General features: G+C 53.3%; 1 protein-coding gene across 1 annotated transcript in view; it reads right to left on the reverse strand.

Moving 5' to 3' along the window:
- Positions 1 to 24,661, reverse strand: part of LHX4 (LIM homeobox 4) — a 41,932-nt gene extending 17,271 nt beyond the window's left edge. The window contains exons 1-2 of the mRNA XM_036273103.1: positions 24,362 to 24,661; positions 6,848 to 7,019 (exon numbers count right to left, since the gene is read on the reverse strand). Of these exons, the coding sequence (XP_036128996.1) occupies positions 6,848 to 7,019; positions 24,362 to 24,437 (248 nt within the window). The 5' untranslated portion in view covers positions 24,438 to 24,661. The remainder of the gene's footprint in view (positions 1 to 6,847; positions 7,020 to 24,361) is intronic.
- Between the last annotated feature and the right edge of the window lie 1,283 nt (positions 24,662 to 25,944).

Below are 25,944 nucleotides of genomic sequence, written 5' to 3' on the forward strand. Positions count from 1 at the left end.
ACAAATGTCCACACGCACAGCCTCTATCTGCACCATCTGATCATTACCTTAAAAGGTTTAATTTGCTTAGCAAGGAAATTAGACTATAAACTATTCAGAAATTATGGAAAGTCACACGTCAAAGAGACCCTCCCCCTGAGAGTTGCTCAAGCACATTCTGCTGCGAGGTGTGTGTGGCCTCGCAGGTGTGTAGCTATCAGAAAAAAGTGGCTCAGCAAGAACCTGGCTCCAGATTGGACCCACAAACAACCCCAGAACTCCAGGGGCCTCTTCCTGGAGCAACAGGGCACCAGCCAGGGCAGCCACACCAGCACAGGCCCCTCTGGGCAGAGCCGGGAACCTCGCCCTGAGGGGTGTAGGTGAGGTACAGTCACTGCCCCACTCTGGGCCCCAGGGGGGGGGGGCAGCGGTGGTTCCAGTCACCCACCTGCCATTGCCCCTGGACACAGGCCCCCTTCCCACAGCAGGAGCCCTGTCTGGCCCAGGTCTTTTGTAGGCTGTAACGCTTCTTCTCTCTTTACTCTCCTCCTACGTAGAGACACCATCACGACCTTAATAAGAACAGCTCCTAATATTGATAACTAAGCACTTACTGCCTTCATTATACTCGGTCCTCGCAGTAGCTCAACAAAGGCGATGTTTTTACCCCCGCCCCTTTGCAGAGATGGGACAGTAAGGCTCAGAGAGGTCTAATGCCCCCATCCACTCGTTCCTGCTTCCCCTGTGCCGTCTGCCGCACAGAGGTTGGTAGCCCACATCCTGCGTGCATCTGCCCAGCTGAGGGATGGAGGCCCGGGTCACCGGAGTGACGGGGCCAAGGTCATCGGTGAAGACTTGACAGGAGCCAGAGAAACCACCCTGCGGCAGGGCCAAAGGCAGACTGTGCCGGGGCTAAAACAGGCTGTTCTGAACTGCGGGGATAAATCAGCAGCGCCCGGGCTCCCAAGGACGCAGCTCACCTGCTTTTGGCTGACAGCCCTGCAGGCTGCCCGGAGATCGACTGGCTGGGGGAGGAGAGGAACCGCCTGGCTGAGCCAGAGGCTGGCATGGATCCCCACTGATGAGCGGCTCAGAGGCCTCGATCCCGCCCGGCCCCCCGGCAGTGCCCATCTCTGCCACCCGGGCAGGTGAGGTCCTCAGAGGCAGGGAGACATCCCCACAGAAGCATGGTACTTCAGACAGGATCCCCTTGAGGTGGCAATCACCCTCAGGATGTCTCTGACTCTTCCCCACAACTCCTCAGGCAGGCAGAGTGGCCAGGGGTGCAGCCTGGAGCTCCCCACAAGCCTGGAATGTTCTTGAAGGCTGTGCTGTACTTCAAATATTTATATTACCCTCCCTTTGATTCTATAGCTATGTTTGTTTTTGTATTAACATAATTGCTGGTTTGTTTCCCAAATCTTCATGTAAATTCACATGGAATCTTTTTCCTGTGGTTTATCCCAGCACGTTGCTGTGGGCCCTCCCCACTCTGCCAAGCTACCCCACCTCCATCTGAGAGGTTCTATGCCATTGAAAGTCACCTAAATGGGAAGGTCTCAAACCTGGGGGGCAGGGGGAGAGGTCAGAGCCAGCACAGGCCCACCACTGAGGGAGGAGTCTGACGGCCGGGCTTTCCAGGGCTGCGGGTCACGTGGCCATAATCAGGCCAGAAACCCAGAGATGCTGATCAAGCACCCAGCCCATGCTGGGCACAGTTTACACACTGTGCTCCCATTTCACGGCAACTCTGTGGGTTAGAACAAGTGCCTCTTAACAGATAAGGGAATGAGTTCAGAAAGACTAGCCCTTGTTTGCTGACAAGCAGGTAGTAAGAGACAGGACAGGAATTGGATGAGCAAAGACCATTCTGCTTGTAAGACAGCCCTCTTTTGAGAGATGTCCAGCATGCCAGGTCTAAAGCCACCACTATGAGCATTCCCACTGTTCCTGAAGCTGACACTGGAGCTCAGAGATGTCAAGGAAATTGGCTAATGACACCCAGCACTTGCACCAGTTCCTGCACACAGAACCTGTCCCGCCTTCCCTGTGTTTCAGAGCAAGGGAGATGCTGGGCTCCTCCCAGGACCTAGTCAATGGCTGGGAGGGGACCCAGAAGCCCTACTCCCAGATCCCTGCCCTCCTCAGACCCTGATCCCTTTGCAAAGAGACAGGAGACCCACGACATGCTGGGCACACAGCCCAGAAAGTACCAGCTTAGCAAATGCAGTGCAAGGAGTTGCTGGTACCTGGGCTTGCGACTGGAATTGTATAGCCTTGAAACCACACTGCTCTGCTCTCGGGCCTCAGAATCTTATTTCCTTTGGAGAAATGGGAGCCAAGGACCCGAGAAGCAACAGCAACAAACAGCACAAATCAGCCAGTGTTACTGAAAAAGACAGAGTTCAACAGCCCCTGAAAGAAAAATGCAACAACCACAGAGTACGACCTTCCGCAATACTTCTTTCTTTGTCTGTGAAACATCAACATCGCCCTCTGCTGCCAGCCACCAGTATTACCACTGCTCTCCAGCTTTCCCCTTGGTCCTCCCCCTATTTCCAAGATATGACACACCTCCAGGGGGGCAGTCCTCACATTACAGTCGTGATTCCTTTTTCCTTTTCCTTTCAGGAGCACAGAGAAGGAATTCTCCCTGGCTCTGACAGGCATCCTCCAAATCCCACAGCTGAAAGTGGTCTGAGGTGCAAACAACTCTGATGGTAAAACCACTCCCTTTTGTGAGATGCTCCAAGTTTTCTAGAGCAGCCACCATTAGCATTTCCCTTTTTCCTGAAGAAGACACTGGAGCTCAGAGATGTCAAGGAGCTTGTCTAAGCCCTTGAATCAGTTCCTGCAGCCTAGCGTGAGACGAGGGACGGATCTGAGCTTCCAGGGACTGCCCTGCCCCCTCCTTCCCGCCTCATGTTCTCTCTGCTCACAGCGCCCCACTGCACCTGTGCCCCCATGTGCCACTTGAAAGCAGGTGTTGGGGACATTTAATGAGCTGTCATGAGGAGCAGAGCACCCAGCTCTGTGGCCAAGTCACAACCTGAGTGGACAGTAAGTCCCAAGACCCCTGGGGGTGGGAGGTGAAGCCACTCTGATCCTGGACAACTCCTTCCCCCGTGTCCTCACCTAGGACTGTCACTATACCTGCAGCTGTGCCTCTCTGCACCAAACAGCAACGGTCCCAAAGAGCTGGGTGGGGCCTGACCACCTAAAATCCATGTATCCTACCAGTGGGGTTAGGGAGGCTCATTGCTGCCCAATCTTCATGTCTGATAGACCCTCCATTGGCAATGGGGAGAACCACTTCCCTCCACAGGGCACTCCTATCACAGAGTCAATGACCGGGAATCAGCACCGAATTTGTGGACAGCTCCCCTGCTATACAAAAAGCTCCACCCTGGAGACATGTGCTTCCCAGGCAGCTTGGCCTCCAAGACGTGAAGGACACCATGCAGGGGATTTTTTTTAAAAAAACTGGTCGCCCTGGCCAGTTTGGCTCAGCGGTTAGAGCGTCGGCCTGCGGTCCGGAGAGACCCGGGTTCGGTTCCCGCTAAGGGCACGTACTTCGGTTGCAGTTTGTCCCCGGCCCTGGTTGGTTTTGCAGGTGGCAGTCACTCGATGTGTCCCTTCACGTCGATGTTTCTCTCTCTCTCTCTCCCTTCCTCTCTCTCCCTCCCACTCTATCTGTACAAAAAATGGAAAAATATCCTCGGGTGAGGGTAAAAATATATATATAAGCTGGTCATCAGCTAGTTGTAAATTCACTGTGTAATCTACTCTTTGTCATTGAACCCAATGACGGCCAATGGGCAAGGGTTGGGGCCAGGTGCATATGTGGGGGACAGGAAATGAATGACTAATAAGCCTTTCCTCAAGCCAATAGGAAGATCAAACAGGTGCATGAGGAATGAGCAAAACAAGGCAGCTCCTGCTGAGTCACGGGGAGGGAGGACAGGGTGGCCACACCTCCAGGGGCTCCCTGCTGAGGAGCTGGACTCCAGCTATGGGAGGATGGGGATGCCTTGAAAGGATGAACACCATCCCCGGATGAGGAAACAGCCTGAGCCAGGGTGTGGAGGTGGGGAAATGCAGAGTGTGCCTGGGCAAGGGGGCATCCTGCTGGGGGGTGTCTGGTACCCAGGAAAGCAGTGAGCTGAGGACTGGAAAGGAGGAAGGGCACAGCACAGAAGGCTCTGCTGGTGCAATGCATCTGGAATACTCTGTTAGCAAAGGGGGCCCTACTGAAGGAGCTGGGGGAGAGGGGTCAGGACCAGAGCTGAGAGGTAGGACGCTGGTCTGGTAGGGAGGTATGTGGGCTACAGGGAGGGGGGATCAGTCAGGAAGTTACTTCTGTGCAAGGCCCAGGAAAATTCCAAATGAGGGCCACAGTGTGGGGAGGCCATGGAGGCTGGGAGGCAGGGCATGAATCTGAGTGACTGTCATTGTTATTTATGGTCAAGAGCTTGTGGCCCTTAGGCCAGTGCTAATTGCTCCCTAGCCCACCCTCTGAGCCCCTCCTGGGTCTAGGGGGACCCTCTCTCCTCATCACTATGTCTCCCAAATCCAAACCTGCACCCAAGATGCCACTGCCCTTTCCCAAACCTAGAACCAGCCAATCAAGGTCCAAGCACCAGAGGGTACCCTAGGGTGAATCTGGGGCTCAGAAGAGCTTCTCTGCAGACAGAGCTTTTGTTCTGTGGCCCTGACAGGCTCTGCCTACACCCCACAGGCTGCCCTGACCTGCCAAGCTGGACCAGCAGAGGTCTGGCCTGGGGACATCTCAGTGCCAATCCTGTCCCCAGATGAGCAGAAGGTGATGGAGCTCTTGCCTGCCCCAGAGCTCACTGAGGCTTTCCAAAGGAACAGGGACAAATGGGAGGATGATGTCCTGACTATGAAAGCAGGGACAACTCACCCAACCCCCTTCTTCCTCCACCCTTCCTCACACATACGTTCATGTTCACAGGTGCACACAGGTACACAACATGCATGCACACACCTGCACACAATGCAATCCACCCCATCAGGGGTCCGTAAGAACTGCCATGGTGCTTGGCCAGGACATCACTGAGGGAAGAAGACAGGCAAACTCTATTGCCCACTGAGAAAGGGTATGGGTAGAGGGGACGGGACAGCGTAAATGCCAGGATAAAGGAAGCAAGGCCAAGTCAGGGGCAGGGAGGAGAAGGAAGACAAGGTGTGGGGGTGGGAGTATGCACACAGTCTTAGATGAAGAACCAGAGGCCCATCTCTCAGCTGGAACCATCGAGGATCTGTTGGTGTGTCAGCTACTGTCCCCACCCTTGGGTCACACTCACACACAGGCCTATACACACACCACACACACACAGCAATGCATATTTGCTCTTTTTTTTTTAATCCTCACCCGAGGATATTTTTCCATTTATTTTCAGATAGAGTGGGAGGGAGGGGTAGAGAGAGAGAGAGAGAAACATTGATGTGAGAGAAGCACATCGATTGGTTGCTCCTGCACAACCCCGACCAGGGCCAGGGACCGAATCACAACCCAGGTACGTGCCCTTGACCGGAATCAAACCTGCGACTCTTTGGTCTGTCAGCCGATGCTCTAACCGCTGAGCCAAACCAGTGAAAGCTCCAAGATAATCTTTAATGTGCTTTTCAACTCATATTGCAATAAAAACTTGAGAATGCTCAGAATTTCAAATTACTTACTCCCTGCAGTTCACCCTTTGGGAGGATCGAGGAGAAATCCCCTTCCACTTCCAGATCAGTGTTTCTCCTCCCTGTCTCCAGAGCACATACCTCCTCTTGGGCTTGCTCAGTCGTGCCAAATGTTTCCAGACCTTGGAAAGCCTCCCCCCAGTTCCCTCCACGCCCCACCCGCACCCCCACAGGCCACCGGCACTGGGCTCGGTGTCACTGATGGACAATCCTCACCTCCTGTTCTGGGCTTTGCTGTTATCAGCTGGTCCACATTGGCTGAGGCACCAGCCTAAGTGCCTCAGGTAATAGGTTCTGGGGGAGAAGTTCAGACTAAGTGTCATGGAATTAAATTCTAGGAGGTCCCCTTACCCTGACCCAAAGCTCCAACAGGAATTTTTCTGATGGACCCAACATCAGAATGAAAAGTTGAGGGCAGTCTTACGAGCTAAACGCTCAGTGCCGGGCACTGTCCTAAGGGCTTTACACAGACTGACTCATTCAAAGCTAACAACTCTGTGAGGTAGGAACTATTATGATCAGCCCCATTTTACAGGTAAGCACACTGAGGCACAGGGAAGTTAAGTAACTTGCCCGAGAGCACACAGCTCACAAGTGGGTTCAAACCCTGATCTCTTAACCATCACATGAAACTGCCTCTTCATCATGTCCCCATTGAACGTGATGACACAGACGGAGCCTAGCTGGACCCCTACCAGAAGCAACTCTTCCAAGCCTCTGAGGCCCGTGAAGCAGCTTCATCTAGAATCGGGTCAGGGAAACACAGCCACCAAGACTCTTCTGGAACTGAGATAGGACCCTCAAAGAGCCTGCTCTGAAATGATACCACCAAGGGCCCTGATGCACCAACTCTCCAGCACAGAGACTGCAACTTGTTTTAGGATTTGCCAAAACCCTTTGTCAGCCACCTTGGGGAAGTCTGGTGCATGCTCTCTGCCGGCCCCCCGGCAGCTCAAGTGAGGTGGAGACCCCAGGGCCCCCCGCAGTGATGGGGATGGCGAAGGGGAACCTCAGAGGAGCAGCCTTTCCGCAGGATGGACCCGCCACCCTCCTCACCTCGCCTCACTGCAAGCTCCTGCCCCCTCCCCCACTGCACAGGAAGAGGCAGAGACAGACCAGGAAAGGACAGGGAGGCTGCCTCCCAGTGCCGACTTACTTGAAGAAGTCCTCCTTGCAGTAGACGCTGCCGGCCCTGGAGAAGCACCTGTCAGCCAGCGGCACCTGGCAGTCTGCACACTTGAGGCAGGAGCTGTGCCAGTGTCTGTCCAGGACCTTCAGGATGAACTTGTCCAGGATATGCTGGTTGCAGCCAGCGCACTGGGGGATTTCTGTGGGGAGAGGAGAGAGGCAGCGTGAGCCTTCTGCACGGCACCGCTAACCAGACGGCCCGTGCGGATGGTGCCTTCCCACTCCGCCAGCACGGGGGAAGCCAGAACCCAACCTCCAGGGCTGCCGCGCACGGCTGTGCAGGCTGGACCCTGCCCAGAGACGAGGGGCGAGGGGGCTGAAATCCCGTCCATGCTCTGCTGGTCTGGCTTTGGGTGGCTTTGGCCCAAAGGAGTCTTCTGTGTTTCTAAGGCCAGCAGCAGCCACTAACCCCATTTATGCCAGTTCCACAGGCAACCGGCCAGGAAGACCCAACAACGTTCTCCTCTCTTTCCACGACATTTCCACTACGGGGCGGAATCTGGGCTCAAAACATCAGTCCCACAGTGAGCCCTGCCTCAACATGGCCTGAGAGACCATCTGGCCGGAAAAGCTAATGACTTGTGTGTGGGGTGAGTGGTGATCTAGGTCCAGGTCTGAAGGTGTCCTTGGAGGGAGGAGCTCAGTGTTTCCAGAGAATCTCCGGAGAGTATTTTAATGAAATTCAGTGGATTCCATGGGTTGGCTGCAACAACATCCCCTCCTAATGTGCCTTCCTGTGCTGCAGACAGACAAACCAGAAACTGGTTTTCCAGACTCCCTTGCAGCTCAGGTTCCAAATGTGATTTAGAGTCTGCCAATCCGCTGTACTTAAAAGGGACCTGAATTCAGAACCAAGTTAAATGGAGGCACAACCGATGGGCAGGCTCCCGTGGTGCCCGTGTGAGCATGCAGAAGCTATGGGGGCTGTAATGTCCAGATCAATCATGGCAGAGGAAATGAAATTCCGGGGGCTGGGAGTTATTCCTGAAGCCTGGCCCCGAGCTGGCCCCACTGAGCTGAAAGCCACCTAATACCTGGTAACTGGCCACTTTCTACTTAAGTATTGTATTCTGTTGTCTGCAACTGAGCCCTAACCACTGCCCCAGCTTCTTCTTCTGACCCTGGATGACTTCCTATTCCAGGTCCGGTTTTCTGCCATTTCATCTTTACCAAAGGGTTCTGAGTCAATAAAGTGGTTTCAAAACAGACAATATGGTCAGGCTTCTGTGGTTGGATGAGTCAACAGTGCTAGCATCTCTGGCCATTCCCCCCCAAAAAGGGAAGGCAACAAATTAAGAACAAAACAATATAAAAGCGCAAGCGTCTGGCTGGTATCTCTCACCTCCACTATGAACAGGACTGCTCAGTGTTTGTTTACACGCTGTCTTGCCATCAGAAGGTGGGGGCCTCAAGGGGCGGGGCTCGTGCTTCTTTCTCAGCTTTGAGTCCTCTGCCTGGCACGGTGCCCGGATGCAGGAGTACCGCCACAGATGTTAATCTTTAACAAATATCTGATCACATCCCCTCTAAGAAGCTCGCCTCGAAAACTTCACTAGTTTCTCCTGCACACTCCAAAATGTCAACAAAAGTCATAAAACCACATCTCTCGTGAATCATATGTGTTTCTTGATTCACACCATGTTTGTCGGTTGTGACGTAATTTAAAGGCATTAACGTATGGGAATTAGCCTCAGTGTACTGGGAGGACATTGAACACATCTAAACCTATGTAGGGAGAATCAAGTATTAAGTTATTTGTATCTAAGCATTAAGTTATTGTATCTAAAACTTACACACAGGCTGTTGGGACAGTCACTAAATTGTCCTGTGCACACATGTCCATCTTGGACCCAATTAAACTCCAACCGCAACCTGTTCCCTTCACGGCTTTGGCAGCCACCAGCATTCGCCTGAAAGTCAGACCCCTTAGATGCCTTGCCCTTTGACCCCATTCTCAGACCAAAATACCCCATGAAAACTACCTGGAATCACATTTGGGAAGATACGTGAAGACTGGACTCTTGCTACCTGTCCCAGTTTGTGTGTTTTGGGTTTTTTTTTTTCTATCTCAAAAGGTTTTCTCCGTGACAAAGAAATTGTTCAACCAATAAGCACTTACGGTGTGCCCAGCTAAAGCACATACGGTGTGCCCAGCTAAAGCACTTACGGTGTGCCCAGCTAAAGCACTAAGCATATGATGCCCACAGGAATTGCCATCGAAGAAGAGGGGACAGAGAGGACAGAGGGTAAGACCTTGGATTCTGGAGCTTGACTGCCTGGGTTTGAATCCTGCCTCTGCTTTTTAACACATCCCTTTGCTCTCTGCCTCGCCTTCTCACCTGTAAAAGCCGTCAGGGCCTGGGGCGATGACAGCACAGTACCTCACAGGTGGTTGTGAACACTAAACAAAGCAGGCTGTAGACAGCTGGTGCTCACTCAGGGCTTGCTGTAACCAGGAGGTAACTGCAGCCATCAGGTGTGTTTATGTGGTGTTCCATGCGGTGCTGCTGGGGCCCAGGGAAAGGGAAGTCAGGAACCACGTCCACTGGCCTGATCTCACGACTCCCCAAACAGCTGGGTAGCCACGACCCTCCCCGAGAGGCCAGAAAGCACCCACATCACACAGCCACAGTGCACGGCCCAGGCTGCCCTTAGCTAGGTGCGCATTCAAGCCCACCCTGCCTCTCTCCAGGAGTTATCGGAACCGGCCCAGGGGGGCCAGGGGCGCTGGGTGAGAAGAGAGCCTTAGGAGCAGAGAGATTTGGACACACACAGGTGAGACCACGAGGGGTAACCGGTGGGGAACCGGCAGCTTCTGTGGGTGGCAAGTCCCGCCTGGGAGGCGGGGAGGGAGACAGCCCAGGTGACGGGGTCCTAAAGGGCAAGGGGGAGGGGCTTCTCCTGCAGCGTTGGCCTCGTGGTCCTTGCAGCTGCTGGGCCAGGGGCTTGAGGAAGGGGGTGTCAGCAAGATTGCTCTGGCGTCATGTTTTAGGGGAGCAGAGGGAAGATCTAACCAAGAAGCCCTCCGGGCTCAGGGAAATGGTTTGCGGACAAATGGGTGCAGAGCACAGGGACCTGTGGGCACCCCGCGGCTTGCTAGGCAGTCGGCCACCCACCCCCGCACCCCCGCACCCCCGCACCCCACCTGCTGGGGGTGTCTGTGTGGGCAGACGGCTGGATTCTGGGGAGCCGGGGACCGGGCCAGCGGAGGCAAATCCACCCTCGGAGAGCCTAACGGAGAAGCGTCCTGGGGGCTGGGTGAGCCCGCAGGGTCCGCCCACTCCCTCCCCGGGCTCCCCGCTCCCCGCGCTCCCTTCGGGGCCAGAGGCCGCCGATTGCCACCTAATTGTTGTTTGGCCTTGCCTGGGAGGGAAGATGCGGCTATATTTCTCCTCGGGCGGCAGAGGCACGGGGATGAGGGCGAGGATGTATGCCCATAAAATTTATTTCGAGCAAGGTATCTAGCGGGACCCTTAATATGATGAGTATTCAAGAGAGAATACATTACGGTAATGTATGCAGCGAGGGCGGGCAGGGACTTTTAGAGGCTTGCGAGCGAGCAGACAACATCACGTTTGGAAATAACACGGGGAGCAGACGAGCCCCTGCAGCTGTCAGCTTGCAGGGGGCCCCCTGCGGGGCGGGGTCGGCTCCCTGACTGGGGTTCTCAGAGAGAGGCCTTGTGGCCAGACTGGGTCCTCCCGCCCTGGTTTTGGCGAAAATACAAGGGACATACTAGGGGTGCTTTTTAAATTAAAACCTTCCCCACTATAGGTTTTGAGAGAGAGAGAGATTTTAAAACAAAGATAATGTAGAAATGGTTTAAGAGATCTATAATATGCCAATAATAATAGTAAAACCAGGAGTCAAGAGCCTGTTAGGAACTGTGCCAGGTCCTGAATGCTTATCACCTCAAAAATCCACGCAACTGGGTGAGGAAGGTGTACTTATCCCCATTTTACAGATGAGGAAACTAAGCCTGGGAGAGCCCAAGCGAAGAGCCCAAGGGCCCAGGGCGGGGAACAAGGATCTGAAGCGAGCCTGTGTGAAGGTGGGCTAACGGACCCGAGGGCTGTGGGCACCCTGAGGCATCACCCGGCCTGGCCGGCTCTATCCTCTCATTTTATGGAGAGTGTGGCAGAGGCCAGAGCTGCTCTGTGCAGGGACAAGAGCAAATGGAAACGGTCAACATTGCCTTAACAGTTGTGCCCCCTAACAACCGGCAGATGGAAATGTTTGGGGCACAGGTGTGGGTCCTTTGGACAGAGTATACATGCGTGGATGGGACAGACCCGAATGCCCTGGAGACCCTCTGTGGCCGGTCCCCTCTACCCAGCTGCAAGTTGCCAGCTTGCTGATGGCACCTGTCAAGTTCAGACACATCCCTGTGCGTGAGGGGGGCAGATCTATGACCTCGGATTCCACACTTCAGGTGACAGAGCTCCATGTAATTCTTTTTTTTTTATCCTCACCCAAGGACATTTTTGCATTTATCTTCAGATAGAGCGGGAGGGAGGGGGGGATAAGAGAGAGAGAGAGAGAGAGAGAGAGAGAAATATCAATGTGAGAGAGAGACATCAACGTTGCCACCCACACGACCCCAACCAGGGAGGGAACAAACTGCAACCAAGGTACGTGCCCTTAGCGGGAACTGAACCCGGGACCGTCTGGTCCCCAGGCTGATGCTTTAACTGCTGAGCCAAACTGGGGCTAATTCTTTAGATTATTGTGAAATGTAAGCTATCTAAAAAATCTTCAAAGAGCAACAACACAAGCCTTTTTTAAAAACTTGCAATAAATTACACTTTTTTTTCCTCTAACAATGGAGAGAGGCTGAACAGGACAGAGGTTATCTAGGTCTCCTACCAGAAATAAGGTTGTAGCCAAAGTTTCTGAGGAGCAAGAGGATTTCCAAATCCCTAGTAAAGTCAACTTATTTTACGCAGTACTTAATATCACAAAATTCCACTTTGCAAACTGGAATAGAAGCAGACCCTGGCGGTCACTAAGACAGAATTTGATCTATAAGTTCAGTTCCTGATATGAGGAGTCATTTCATTTAAAATGAACATTTTTGCCCTGGCCGGTTTGGCTCAGCGGTTAGAGCATTGGCCTTCAGTCCAGAGAGACCCGGGTTCGGTTCCCGCTAAGGGCATGTACCTCAGTTGCAGTTTGTCCCCGGCCCTGGTTGGGTGGTGCGGGAGGCAGCCACTTGATGTGTCCCTTTCACATCGATGTTTCTCTCTCTCTCCCTCCCGCTCTATCTGAACAAAAAATGGAGAAGTGTCCTCCGGTGAGGATAAAATAAATAAATAAATAAAATGAACATTTTTATCTTATCTGCATGCAAGTGTTCTGTGGTGATGCCCTCTCTTGGGACTCTGTGGAGGGTAAACTGAGGCATGAAAAGACAGTGACGCCCCTGGAACAGCCAGCAAATCTGCAGAGATGCAGGCCACAGAGTACAATATACTCCCCATCGGCAGGTCCTGTCCATCAGCCTTGTGTCCTGCAAAGTGTCATGGCTGAAGGCACAGACCTTACCTCACATGGTGAACAGCTGTGTGTATACATGCAGACCTCCTCACACACACGTATTCATACAACCTCACAATTTACACACAGACACCCCATATAGAGACGCACACACAATCCCAAAGATTACCCTGAGACATTCACATACATACACAAGACACCCATACATACCACTCGCAGACAGACATGTCCACATAGACTCAGACACACACACTTAGCACACATACATATACATATTCAGATGTACACAAATATACCACAGATACGGACACACACACACACACACACACACGTCCTCGCGCACAGGCTGAGGCATCACCACTGGGGAACAGAAGCCAGCTCTTCCCAAGTCAAGCTGCCTGTGGCTAGGAAGCCAACCCTGGAGCAGGGGGGAAGGAGGGCAGTGGACGGAATAGAAAGCAAGGAGGCAGCAGAAACATTTTGTTCAAATGCTTTTTTGGAAAACTACTGGGGGAATTTGAAAGCTTTCAGTTCTGTATAGTTTAGACCTTCAAATCTTTAGGTCTGCCAAATTGCTTACACTGAACCCCAGATCAGAGTGTCTGCCAGACCTGGGTTCAGATCCTGTTTGTGACCTTGAATAAAGAGCTTCATCCCTTTCAGCCTGTTTCTTTATCTGTAAAATGGAGGTAACACCACGAGCCCTCAGGGGTGCTGTGTGATCACATCAGATAACGAGTAAACGGTACCTTGCCCCATAATCCTCCTGTCTGAGCTCCGTGGTCAGCTTTCTTCTCCACTCTCATGGCCACTCACCAATAAGAAGAATTTATATATTTAAAGTATATCGAAATTATTTTGTGCTTCATTATTTTCCAATATACTATTTTTCTCTCCCTCACCCTCCTTCACCAAAACACTCAAAATCCTCTCCCATTCCCTTAGTTCTAAAGCATCTGGAAGACGTACACCCCTTTTTAACCAGCACAAACCGAGTATGAACAGCAGATCTTGCAGCATCGCAAGGGCTCCGGTGTTTATGGAATAAAAGAATCTGGCAGGTTCTTTCCTCCACAGAAGAAGGCAAATTCGCTAACCCTGGTCCCCTCTCCACCTGTGACTCGTGAGTGTTGGGGCCATCAACGGCCTGGTCTCACTTCACTTTTGCCGTAATGTGTTCGGGTAAGAATGGATTGAGTTCAAATGACCATTTGAGGCTTCTAGAACTTTCCTTGGATACATCTAAATGCCCAATGACAAAGTGACTGTTTTTTCATTGATAAGAAATAGCTGCCCTGGCCAGTTTGGCTCAGCGGTTGGAGTGTCGGCCTGCAGACCAGAGAGTCCTGGGTTCGCTTCCCGCTAGTGGCACGTACAAAAGAAAAAGAAAAAAGAAATAGCTAAGAGCCCTTTACCTGTAGCTGGAATCTACTTCTTCATCAAGGTTATAAAACCCATTAACAGCCCTGGCCGGGTGTTCAGTGGTTAGAGCACTGGCCAGCACAGTGAAGGGTCACGGGTTTAATTTCTGGTCAAGGTCATGTACCTGGGTTGCAGGTTCAATCCCTGCCCCAGTCTCTCTCTCTCTCATCTCTCTCTCTCTCTCTCTCTCTCTCATCTCTCTCTCTCTCTCTCTCTACCCCCCTCCCTCCTCCTTCCTTCCCTTCCACTCTCTCTAAAAATCAATGGAAAAAATATCCTTGGGGGAGGATTAACAAACAACAACAAAAAAACCCATAACAGAATGCCCAGCCCTGGAGGCACCCAAAGTGCTGCCTGGGGGCACCGGGGACTTATTTTTCAGAGTTGCCCATCAAAAAATGGATTCCGTTTTAAATCCCCAAATTCCTCCATTAGTGAAGTTTCAGAAAGCTGGTAAGTGGAAGAGATCAAAAGGTCTGATGTGGTCTGTGGGAGACCAAACCGCCCATACCCCTCTGGTGATATATGATAAATACTGTGCATTTTATTCCCACTCAGTCTCTTCATTTCCAAGAAACTGCTCTGAAGGAACCAGGGGCCACCGGGAAACATTTCAGGAATGGTTTGTTCGTCTGTTTGATCGATTTTAATTCTTTGAAAAATGGTGTTTTCTATCTCTTTGGTCACAGAAGATCAACAAGGTGAGGAAAAAAAATTTTTTTCGCTATAAAGACTAAAACTAGAACCAACACACTTGACAAGAATTTCTAAAATGTATATAAGAAAGCACACCTTTCTGGAGAAATAGAATTTCAGATCATTTCCATTGGTATTATAATGCTGATGACTACTTTAATAGTTGCAAAAGTAAGTGGTTTGGGGTGGTGGGTACTGATAGGAATGATGTTCGTTTATCCAGACTGTAAGATCAGATTAATATTTGTAAAATTTGGACTTTGATGGGCCATTTTGGAGTCCCGTGAGGCTTTGCATTTTAAAGTGCCTTTTGGATGACTAGAATTCCTTTTTGTTTCACAAACAATTTCACTTGACAGCGTACTGCCCAGAACAAGGATTTCCTTGCTTCTTTCAGGATAGGGGTCCATGGAAGACGCCCCCAGGTCTCCCTGTTCACAGAGCTCACAGTACTCCATGACAGCTTGGCCACCTCTTCGGACACCCAGGAGCACCCCAGCCCGCTTAGGGCGACTCCATCTGCAAAACGGGACCTGTGACTCTGGCCTTGAAGATTGGCAGCACTCTGAACTTTGTCAAGTACTTGGAAATCTGCAAGCTCATTTACTCTCCCCAGAGACCCTGTGAAAAGTCAACCTCTACATTTCAAAGGGGTTCCCTAAGGGCACACCGCTGGAGGCCAAACTGGGGCTGGAACCTTCTTTTTCTCTAGGACAGATTGTGGGGCTGACGGAAGACCGAGACTTCCAACTGTGCTCACCAAAGTCACCTCTCTCCGGTGGCTTTCACCCCAAACCCTTTGCTGGTGACTTCACTGCAGGAATACGTCGTTTTCCTGAGCTCTGTCTGAAGTAACATTTGGCCACTGTACGGTTCCAAATATACATAACTTTATTTATTTGTTAAGTTTCTTGACTGACTACAAATTGAAAGGAGAAGCCAAATGGGGCTTTAAGAAAACACATATGCAATTAAAATATTACACAATTGTTGTTCTTGGAATTCTCCATTCCTTCCCCAATTATAAGAGGAAACAACAGCCAATGGGAGGCGTCGCTGCTCCTGTACCTAAGGTTTCTGAGTAGAAAGAGGGGAGCTGGTTTCTAAGAGGCAGGCTGGGGAAATACTCTCAGTGGGGACTTACTGATTTAATCTGGGAATGACTAATTCTAAGGTGTATCAACGGAAGGTCACAGGACACACCAAGTATGGCACCTCAACTCATGCCTGAGTTCTGGAATATCCCAGGTTACGAATTACACCAGAGCTATAGCTAAACTAAAATTCAATTAATTGAAAGTTCTACTGTCAAAGTTCATATGTCAAAAAGAACACTTCCCAATTCAAAATTGCCACCACAGCCAGGGACAATAAAATCCTGTTGTCCGATCACATCCCTTTTAGATCACCTGATAACTGTGTGGAGGACCCGAGGACCAGTCTGTGCATGCAGTCCATATACAGGATGAAGCTGAGTCGGAGATGCCATTATACATGACTCGGTGCGCCTGTTTCCTCTCTCTCCTGGCTCTTTATTTACCATTTCCTTATTAAAGACAATTCATTTTTATTGAACAGTTTGTAGCTTCTTTTTCTATATTTTCCCGTATTCTAAACCAATGTATCTTAAAGAGACCAAACTGTTTTATAAATGTCCTTTTAAGGGACCTTCCTAACCTAGTAAGCATAAACATCACAGCTGAAGCACAAAAATCCCAATATTAATTCTTGAAAACTTAAGGCAAAAAAAAAAAAAAAAAAGTGCATTGAACATCTCGGTATTTTTGCAAAGACGACAACAGATTTAAACAGAGATCTGGGCCAGCCACAAAAACACTGGGAAAGTCTAATTTAAAAAATTGGCATTATACTTAAGGTAAATAATATTCTCTATTACAATTACATTCACTTACATACTGTAAAAATACACCAATGTACACAGGTCTTATCTAATTTCTAGTGATTTTTATTTGTCTTGACAAATGATTAACAGCCAGAAAAAAGTCAGAAAATTCTTCCCTTATCAGAAATTATCACCCCTAACATTGTCTTTCTCTCCGCTTCTCCAGAATCCTTCTTACCACAATTCCTATTTGTTTCATTTTATAGTTTGGGGTCCCTTGGAAACCCTCCTTTGTTCTTTTTCTGTATAGCTCAAACATAGCAACCTCGTCAATAAAAGATCAAATTCAAAAGTGTCCTGGGGACAATTTCAATATTACCATTTTAAGGATGAATCTGGATAACATTTTAATATAACTCTTGCCATAAATAAAATATACATATAAGTAGGGTTCTGCAGGTATAGGATTATCATCTAGGTTATAGATTGACATAAAATTTGTAATCTTCAGTAGGATATCAAATATTCTCAGTAATTGCAAATAGAATCGAAAATCACACCAAACAAATCCATGACAATCTATGGAAATGTTCTAGACACATCTCTACTTCCACTCCATTGACACAATTAATCATTGTTACATCCCCACAATGTATTTTTCTGATGTCTCATTCTATAGCAATATTCCATATGTTTGGCAACCTCCCCCTCGTAGGAAGAAACTTTCAATTAATTTGGCTGCAAGTTTTGTCTCTATTAAGCTATTCCCAGAACCAATCCCTTCACCCCCTAACATTATAATTAAAGCAAATTATACTTTAAAGACATTTGAGGGTGAGATACCGCAGTAAAACATCTGTGGCTGGACCCAGACTGACAGAGCCGAGGACGTGGGGAGAGCTGAGAAAAGAAATCCACCCAAATAACAACAGGAGTTAGGACGTGCCTCCCAAGATGATTTTCTAGTCCTCCACTAATACTGTTAACCCAAAGCACATTTTCCAAGGGTGAATCCATTTCAATTTTGCCAATTAAACCCAACCTGTCCACCTACCCCCAACAGCAGTGCCTCAAAATGGTTGATTTGTGCTCCATTTTGATCAGGCTCCTATAAAAATTTTTTTGCTGATTTCTTCCTACCATAAACAATAGCCCAGGTCCAGGGCTGCTTCTGTCCTGAACCTAGAAACATCCCTACCCTCCCAGGCCTCCTAGAAAGAGGGTGAGAGATGAACCTCATCACCCTGCAGCCTGCTGGGTGTTCAACCCCCAAGAAACCCCTTTGCTGTGAATTCAGGCACAAATCCATGTTCTTCCCTGCAAGGACTTCACAGGGAAAGGAAGGGAGGGAGGGAAGGAGGGAAGAAAGGAAGAAAGGGGAGAGGGAGAGAGAGAGGGAGAGAGAGAGAGAGAGAGAGAGAGAGAGAGATGGAAGACGCTCAAGCCACAATGAAATTTTACTCAAAGCAGTAGACCCTGTGTTATGGCATTGTCCACACTCACTCCAGAGAAAAGGCAAAAATACCACAAAAGCCCAGTCCCCAGCCATCTCCCAACCCAGCAGTCTATCCAGCAATGCAAACAGCTGCTTCAGTCTGTCTCCAGCTCGGGGCTTCCCAAAGCCGGGAAGATTATTCCTTCCTTCCTCCAATCAGCTAAAGTGGTTCCGAGCCTCTGTGCATTCTAAAGTTCCTCAGCTCTAACCCTGACAAATTTCCCTAATTGAAAGAAATGGCTCAGGTCCTCCATCCCACTCACAAGCCCTCCCCCACCACAAGCCTGCAATTTGGAGGTAGAGACTAATTTCTCGGCCAGAGAAATCCACCAAACATCCACCGTCCCCGACTAAAACAAGAAGCTCAAAGGAGCTTTCTTAACAATGTGACCAAACAGAAAGGTTGGTCCCTATTAACTAATTTCCCCTCCCTGACCTGCAGGTGCAACTCCACGGTGGCCTCCTGAGCATGGGTGTTTCCCTGGGTTCTGTCTGCTAATTTGGTGCTAAGTAATCACTAATTGACTGTAGCACAGAGTGAAAGGGCACTAAAACCCGAGGCCAGTGGGAGTTGGGACAATAGAAATATTTAGGACTTGAGGCTGTCTACACCTGGTCAGCAGGGTCACCAGGTCACTGTTCAATATACAAGACGCTCCTGTGGGCCGTGTTTTGTCTACTCAATGGAAAGAAATTGCTTTGCCGCTTTCCCTCCTCTCTCTACCCCCACCTCACCTCTAGGAGGGCTTGGTTTTTTTTTTTAATTCACCCTGGAATTTGCAACCGTGGAGGTGGTCTCCGAGGCGTCCCGAGGACTCACGGTGCTCTCTCTAATCCCCAGAGCGGTCAGCGTACATTCTTGCCTTAACTCCGTTTGTTTTTGGCGTGTCTAGAGGCAGGTACACCTCGCTTTGGTCCTCCTTCCCCTCATTTCCGGCCGCTCTCGGTTTTATCCTGCCCCGGCTTTGCTCGTAATTCCTCTCCTTCCTGATTAGTTTTACCCTGCAGATTCTTTTAAAAGACATTTGCCTTGCCAATCATAATAATAATAATAAGAAGAAGAAAAATAAAAAATATCCCACCCTGGATGAAGCCAGCCTCTGAGCCCCGGAGCGAAGCTGGCGCCCAGTCCCAGGTCAGCCGCAGCCTGGCTTACTCTGGGACCCCTGGGTGCAACCTGCAGCCCGCCCCCATTTCGCCTTCCCGGGTGCACAGTGTCACCAACTCCCTCTCCAGGTCAACTTTAGTTTACTGCATCGTCTGCTCAGGTCCAGACCTCGTTTCTCTGGAGCCTGCAGCACTCTCCGAGGGCTGTTAGGCGCGGGTAGCAGGGCGGGGAGCCGAGGCGGGAATGCGGGCCGGGCGCAGGAATCCCCTGTACCCGCCGGCCACCTCCAGGCTCCGTGCAGGAGGAGCCGCTCCCAACACGGGAGAGCCGCTTTCCAAAGGTTAAAAAGTCATCGAAAGACTCGTGCCGCTGGCTCTGGGGTTTAGTTTTTAAGTTCCCAAATGCTTGGTGTGAAATGAGTATGGGGAAGAAGAGAGGGTTCCACCCTGCCTCCCTCGCAGGGCGCGCTGCCCGCGATCCGTCTCCCGCGCCTCTCCCCGCGGAGAAAAGTCTCTGCCTCTGCTCCAAAGCGGCTGGACACGCGTCCCAGGCTTGGCCAATCCCAACCCGCTCGAGGCCATCCGGGAGAATAAAACGGGAAAAGGAATGGGCAAGGTGGACGGAGGGAAGGGGCCGAGGCGTGGGGATGCCGACTGCGGCGTGCGTTGGGCACAGCTTCGGGCCCTCTCTTGCCCCCTTCGCAGCTGCGACCTCTGTCTACCCGGAGCTGCGGAACACGGTGGCAGCCAGGCCGGCTCTCCCCCAAAGAGCACCGTCCGCACCCACCTCTCCTGGCGAGCCCTCCAAAACCCAGGCACAGGCGGTAAGAGCGCTAGGGACCCGGCGCCGCGCACAGGTGCGCAGCAAACGCTTGGAGAAGGAATTCAGCGTCAGTCCCAGGCCACCCAGATGGGCACCTGCCCGCGGGGCGGAGGAGTTCAGCCCTGGTCGCGGCGAGGTCACGCAGGTCGCGCTCTCGGACCCGAAGACGCTGCTCCCTCTCAGCCCCGCCAGGCTCTGGTTTTCCGCGAGCCCGGATCAAGCGAGGAAACACTCGGAGGTTTTCCTTCCTCTTCTCAGCCCCGACTTTCTGTCTTCCTTGGACACCAGGGACCGCTCAGTGCAGACCTTCGCCCTCACCCACCCACCTGCCGGCTCCTGGTGCGGGTTAAATCGTCAATGCGGCTCCGCTCCGCCCTCCTGCCCTCTCTAATGGGGGCGAGGAAAGGAGGCGGCGGGCGTCCTCTAGCCCCTCGGGCTCCTCGGCCACCCTCCGCCCCAAGCTAGCGCTGCTGGGGTTACCCTGGTTTCGCCACATTCCCTCTGGGCGGTGCGCAGCTCTGGCCCGAGGCTGGAGCGGGACCCTCGCGGGGAGAGAACCCGAACCCGTAACCCGCGACGCCCGAATCTGCCGGCGGGGACACCCAATCTGACCTTTAAGTCTTGGTTCGCTCCTGAAAATATTTCTGGAACGCGGGAAGGAGGTTTGTGTTGTCGGAGACAGCTGTTTGAATGTCTGTATCGGAATCTGAGAGAATATCTAAATGATGACTTCTCGTGCCCCCAACCCCCACCCCCACCCTGCATCTGGAGAAAAGGCAGGAATGGAAAGGGCGCATCCCTGCTTCGGAGTTTTCGAGAACTCTGGGCCCGGGAAATGAGTTCGCTCCACCCTTTGCAAAATGACCTGCAAGAGGATGATAACGTGGGGAGGAGGCCAGGTGCTGGGAGATTTATAGCTGGCAGAGAGAAGAAAGAGAAGAAAGAGAAGCGGGGTGTCCCAGAGAAATCCTTTGCCCAGATCCTACCGAACGCTCAATCAAATACCCTTTTCCCAAACTTCGAGGTTCAAGAGCTGCAAGAAGTAGGTATTTTAGGAGACAAGGAAGGGACGGGAGACGCTCTGAGCCTGCTCCCCATTTACCACCCCAGCCTGGACCGGGAGGGTCTCTCCTTCCTCCCGCCGGTTGGCCCTCTCTGGCAGGTATTCAGGGGCAGCCGGGGTCCGTTGCCCTTTCCCTGGGTGCCTGGGAGAGAGACTACGTGGGCAAGGGGTGGACACAACACCCACCTCCATACATGTCCCGCACTTTCGAGGCGTCTTGGCCGGCAAGAGGGGCCAGCAGGACGCAGGCGCGTTGGAGGACTGCTGAATTCGGTAGGTGAGAGGTTGCGGGAGGCGCTCGCTGCCCCCAAGGCTGCCCGGGTCGGGAGCAGTGAGGGCTGGGACCTTGACGCTCCTACCGCTCCGAGGGAGGCAGAGGGGAGGACCGGACAGAGGCAGGGTGTGCCTGGACCGAGAGGTACCCGCGACCCTAAATTGTCGTCCAAGTAGCTGGGGCCCGCAGCTTAGGACGAGGTTGCTTTCCGAACCTATCCACCTGTCTAGAAAGGGAAAACAAAAACAAAAACAACACTGAACCCTTTCAAAGGGGCCCTCCGCTCTTCCTGGATGTGACGCGAGGGTGCCGCCTCCTGCCGCCCAGAGCAGGGAGCCCGGGTCCTGAGTTCCTTAGGAAACACTGACCGAGGCGGAGGGACTGTCTAGCTCAGCGTCCGGGATGGAAGGGGCTAGGGTTCTACTTCTCCACCCCAGCCAGCTCCGGGCTGATCCCCAGCCGCCCCCTCCGATTCTCCCGAGCTTCTTGTCCCAGGCTCTCCGCCTCAAACCCTGACAATCCCCCGCACCCCCACCCCCGCCAACTTGTCTCCGCAAAGTCCCAGCCGGCGCGGGCCTGATCCGGGGCCCAGGGGTTGTCGGAGCCACGAGGCCCAGATGGCCCCGCCACCTCTGCGCCGGAAAGCAGGAAGAGGGCGACCGCGCCAACCAGGATCCACCCCGGAGCGAGCAGGGGACACCGCCGAGAGAAAGAGAAATTATTACATTATTTGGCAACGTTTCTCTAAAGTGCATGCACCTCACTCATCCCCAAATAAGCAAAAGAATGTTCTGGAGCACCAGAGGCACCGAGGTTGGGATCCCTAACCCTGCGCCCCCAAGTGCCCCAAGTGTGGTGGCTCAGGGTGAAGGAGCAGAACATGTGTTGTGCGTGGGGGGGGCGGGGGGGAGGCAACCCAAACCTTCCAGTGGGCAGGTTGGAGAGACCCCTATTTGAGAACCTTTCTGTGATCCCTTCCCCCCCCCCCCCCCCCACACACCAGATTTACACACCCACAGGGCTGGGATTATCCTTCATCCTGGAGGCCTAAGAACATGTCCCTCACCCATCCCCACATGGAGTTCTTAAGCCACAGCCCCTGTCCCAGAAAAGAGAATTGTTGTATGTGAGGGGGCCCCGCCCCATCTATGCCCAGTTTCCAGCACCAAGAGCTTAATAGGCAGCTGCCAGATTTGCTGCAATGGGGTAGGATACAATCCACACACGTCCTAAAAGGGGGAGGGGGGCAGGAAGCTGCATCCCAAAGTCTCCCAGGCCAACCCAGGCCACAGAACCTGGGCAAGACAAAAGGATAGACCATCCCTCCTGGTTGGGCACTGCCTCCCTTGACCGTGCTGGAGGCATCCCCCTCTCTACCCTATGAAGTTTTCCACAGTTCCAACCCAGACTCGGAGCCCTGGCTTTGAAAGTGAGTTCTAGGCATTTTAGGAAATGAAGTTTCTGACGTGGAAATCAAAGTTGTTTCTGGGTAAGAGAAACAAAAAATGAGACCATCTCAGAGAGGTGTCCACATCCCATCTGAGGAAAGCTGGCAGAGCACAGCCCACCCAACCGTCCTTCATGCAGTCCTAATAGGCCATGTATGGACCCCAACTATTAAAGCACAGAGTACTGGGTTACAAGGAGACACACGCGCGCGCGCGCGCACACACACACACACACACACACACACACACACTCCCCTGACTTGCGCAGAGCTGAAGGACTTGCAATCAGCTTAGGGACTTGGAGCACCTTTGCTAGGGTTTGTGTTTGTGCAGGGGCATAGAACCTACTCCTTCCCTGCGGTGGGATGGGGACAGGAAGGGGCAGTGAACCCCATCACCTTCTATACAGCTTAGTAAGAAAACTCTCCAAGGCACCGCGCTGACGTGGAACTGTTTGTCAGCAGTTGACAAAATGAGGCACAAAGGATAACTAGGATATAGTCAAGAAACAACCTAAATAGGTTTGGGGTGAAGCAATGCTCTTCTAGTCCCTTCTCAGGAACTTCCCGGGAAGCCGGGTGTACACGCTTGTCAGCCTGCCCTTTGAGGTTTGGCCGGGACAGAAACCCTGCCATGGAGACCGGGGGCGCAGGAGGGCGCGCTCGTGCGCCCTAGTTCATAGGCAGCCAGCATCTAGCGGGTCCTTACTTAAAATAAACCTACAGGATGTAGTTACCGCTCCACTAAAGAAGTCGCGGGCGGAAGCACAGCCCCTTGGCAAACAGAGCGAAAGAACCCTTCGTCTCTCCACGGTGCCCAGGGGCGTTCCAAAGATCCCGCCAGCCTGTGGGGCAGGACTCACGCTGCCCCCACCACGAGCGCGACGCTCCAGGTCTTGCTCGGGTTTCCGCACAGATTCTCTACCGCAGACTCTCGGTTCAGGAGTGGGGACAGAGACAGATTCCCTCTGGAAAAATCCCTGCGCGCACACCTATACACACACAGACCTGTGATAAACATGCCCAGAGCTCCGGCCGCTTTGCTAATTTCGGGAGCGGGAAAGAAAGCCAGAGGGCGAGCAAAGCGCCTACGCACCATGGTCTCTCCCATTCCGAGTCAGAGACCTCCTGAGAGCCTACCCTCGCGTGCACAAAAGCTGTTCCCTGAGTTCATAACTTCGTCTTGGTGCTTCTCTCTCCTTTGCATTCCTTGGCTAGATGGAATATGGCGAGTGGATTTCCTCTCTAGGAGCAGGCAGCCCCGGCGGCGCAGGCGGCGGGCGCTGGGAGCAGCAGCGGCCGGGGACGCACCAGGCGCGCGCGCTCTGCGCTCGGGGACAGAACGTGTGGCCTGGGCTTCCGCGCTGCCAGCCACGGGGGGCGGGGGACGCGCTCTCCAACTTCCCGCCAGCTAGGGTGAAGTTGCTATAGCTCTACTGATATCTTTGACTGCAGCCCCTGGGGGTGGGGGCGAGGATGGTTTGGGGAGACCACCCCAGCCCTCAGGCCTGCCTTGCAGCTTGTTCCCTGGTGTCCCCAAACAGCACTCTCCCCAGTGGTCCTAGAAAAGCCATGGGCTGCGGATGAGGGGTCCGGTACCCTCGGATCTGGGAGGCTTTCACTTTCAGCCTCAAAAGCCAAGAGCCAGGCCCTTCGCCCTGCCCCATGACCGCCTCTGAGCCCGGGCCGCCGGCCCCTCGCCCCGCCCGGCCCCTCCGGTCCAGGCTACGCGCAGCGTCCGGCCCGCCCCGCACCGGTCAGGGCTGCTGGCTGTCTTGTTATTAAATTAAATCAGCGAGAAAGGGGGGTGTCTTACGTTGCATCGGCACACCAAGCATCTCCGGGAGCCCCTTGACAGCCCCCTCCGCGGGGACAGCTGCGCTCTGCATCATCTCGGAGCGAGAGCCAGCGAGTCGCAGTCTACGGAGATCTCTCGCTCGCTCGCTCAAGCTGGATTCAGAAATTTGAAAATAATAATAAAAAACCCAACCAGGCCGCCGAAGTCACGGTGGAAGCCGGACCCCTCCGCCTCTCCAGGAGGATTCCACAGGCTGGCTGGCCCCCTCCCCCCGCCAGTCTTCAGTCTGTTTCAAATCCCTTTGATCTCGCTCTCCCGGGTTGGTGCACATCCCGGTTGAGACGCTGTTGCTGCAGCCCTGGCTTTTTTCCCCTCCTCCCTCCCCCGCCCGCTTCTCTCCCCCTCCCCCTCCACCCTTCGCGTGCCGGACGCCGGGGAGGCCGCGGTCACCCAGGCATTTTGATTCATTCACACTGCAGGAACGGCCGTGACGTCGCTTTCCGCAGGGAGGCCCGCCCTTGAGCCAATTCCCCCCACCCGGCAGAGAGCGGCGGACACCGGTCAGAGTAGGGGTCCTGGCGACCCAAGTGGGGCCGGCGGTGCGGGAGGGGCGGGGCCGCATGGAGTGGGGAGGGGCCTCTCGAGCAGCCCCCCACCCCCACCCAGCTCCTGGCGGTGCGGCTAGCTCCCCGGGTATAAATACTGCGGAGGTCTGGACAGCGGCAGCAGGTGGTCCCGGACAGCGGCGCTCAGGGCGGGCAGGTTCCTGCGGGTCCTCCGGGGGTTCGGGCTCTGGTCGGCGGCTCGCGTCCTCCCCGCCCCTCCATTCGGACCGAGGGGCGGGGAAGGGCGGGGCAGACCCTCCGGTGGCCGGAGCTGCACCACGATGTGTTCCCCTCGCGCGCTCTCGGCGCTGGGCTTCTCTCCACCGGACCGAGCACGCTCCGTAATCAGATTCCATCCTCCTCCTCCTCCTCTTCTTCTCTGGCCAATTCCTTTCCTGTCGGCGCTCCTCAGCCCTTGCTCTCTCCCCCGCGTCTGGTTGAGGCTGGGCCAGGGACAGCGGGTCCTCGGCCTGGAACGCGCGAGTCACGCAGCCGGCAGCGGCTGGCGGGGGAAGGGGCCCAGGGACTGTGCGCGGAGATGGCAGGGGGCACCGCCCACGGTGCGCGCCCCCTCACGCTGGGCCTGCAGTTCGCTCTGTCCTCTTTCATCGCCGGGTCGGGGCCCCTCGCCTTTGGGCAGCAGGGCCTCCCAAGCCGTTCTGCCTTCGTCCACTCAGCTCGGTCCTACCCACGGTCCCCAAAGACCGTTCTGCCTCGCCCGCTGCAACCGCGGGCGCTTTGAACAAATCTCGACCTCGTGCGTGCAGGCAGGACACCCGGGGCTAACCAGCGAAGGGGCATGTGTTGCTTATTGTAATTACAAGACACACATAAATGCTTAAATTCTCAACGCAAGTTCCTGGAGGAAATAAAAAGGAAGGCCCGCTGCTGGAGCAGGTCTCCGTGCAGGTTCGACGCCGCCTGACTGCAGGCGCGGGAAACCCAGCCCGGTGGCAGCAGGACCTAGCGGCTTCCCCGACGCCAGCCCTCCCGACA

This window comes from Molossus molossus, unplaced genomic scaffold (assembly GCF_014108415.1).
Source record: "Molossus molossus isolate mMolMol1 unplaced genomic scaffold, mMolMol1.p scaffold_m16_p_20, whole genome shotgun sequence".
Taxonomy (NCBI): Eukaryota; Metazoa; Chordata; class Mammalia; order Chiroptera; family Molossidae; genus Molossus; species Molossus molossus.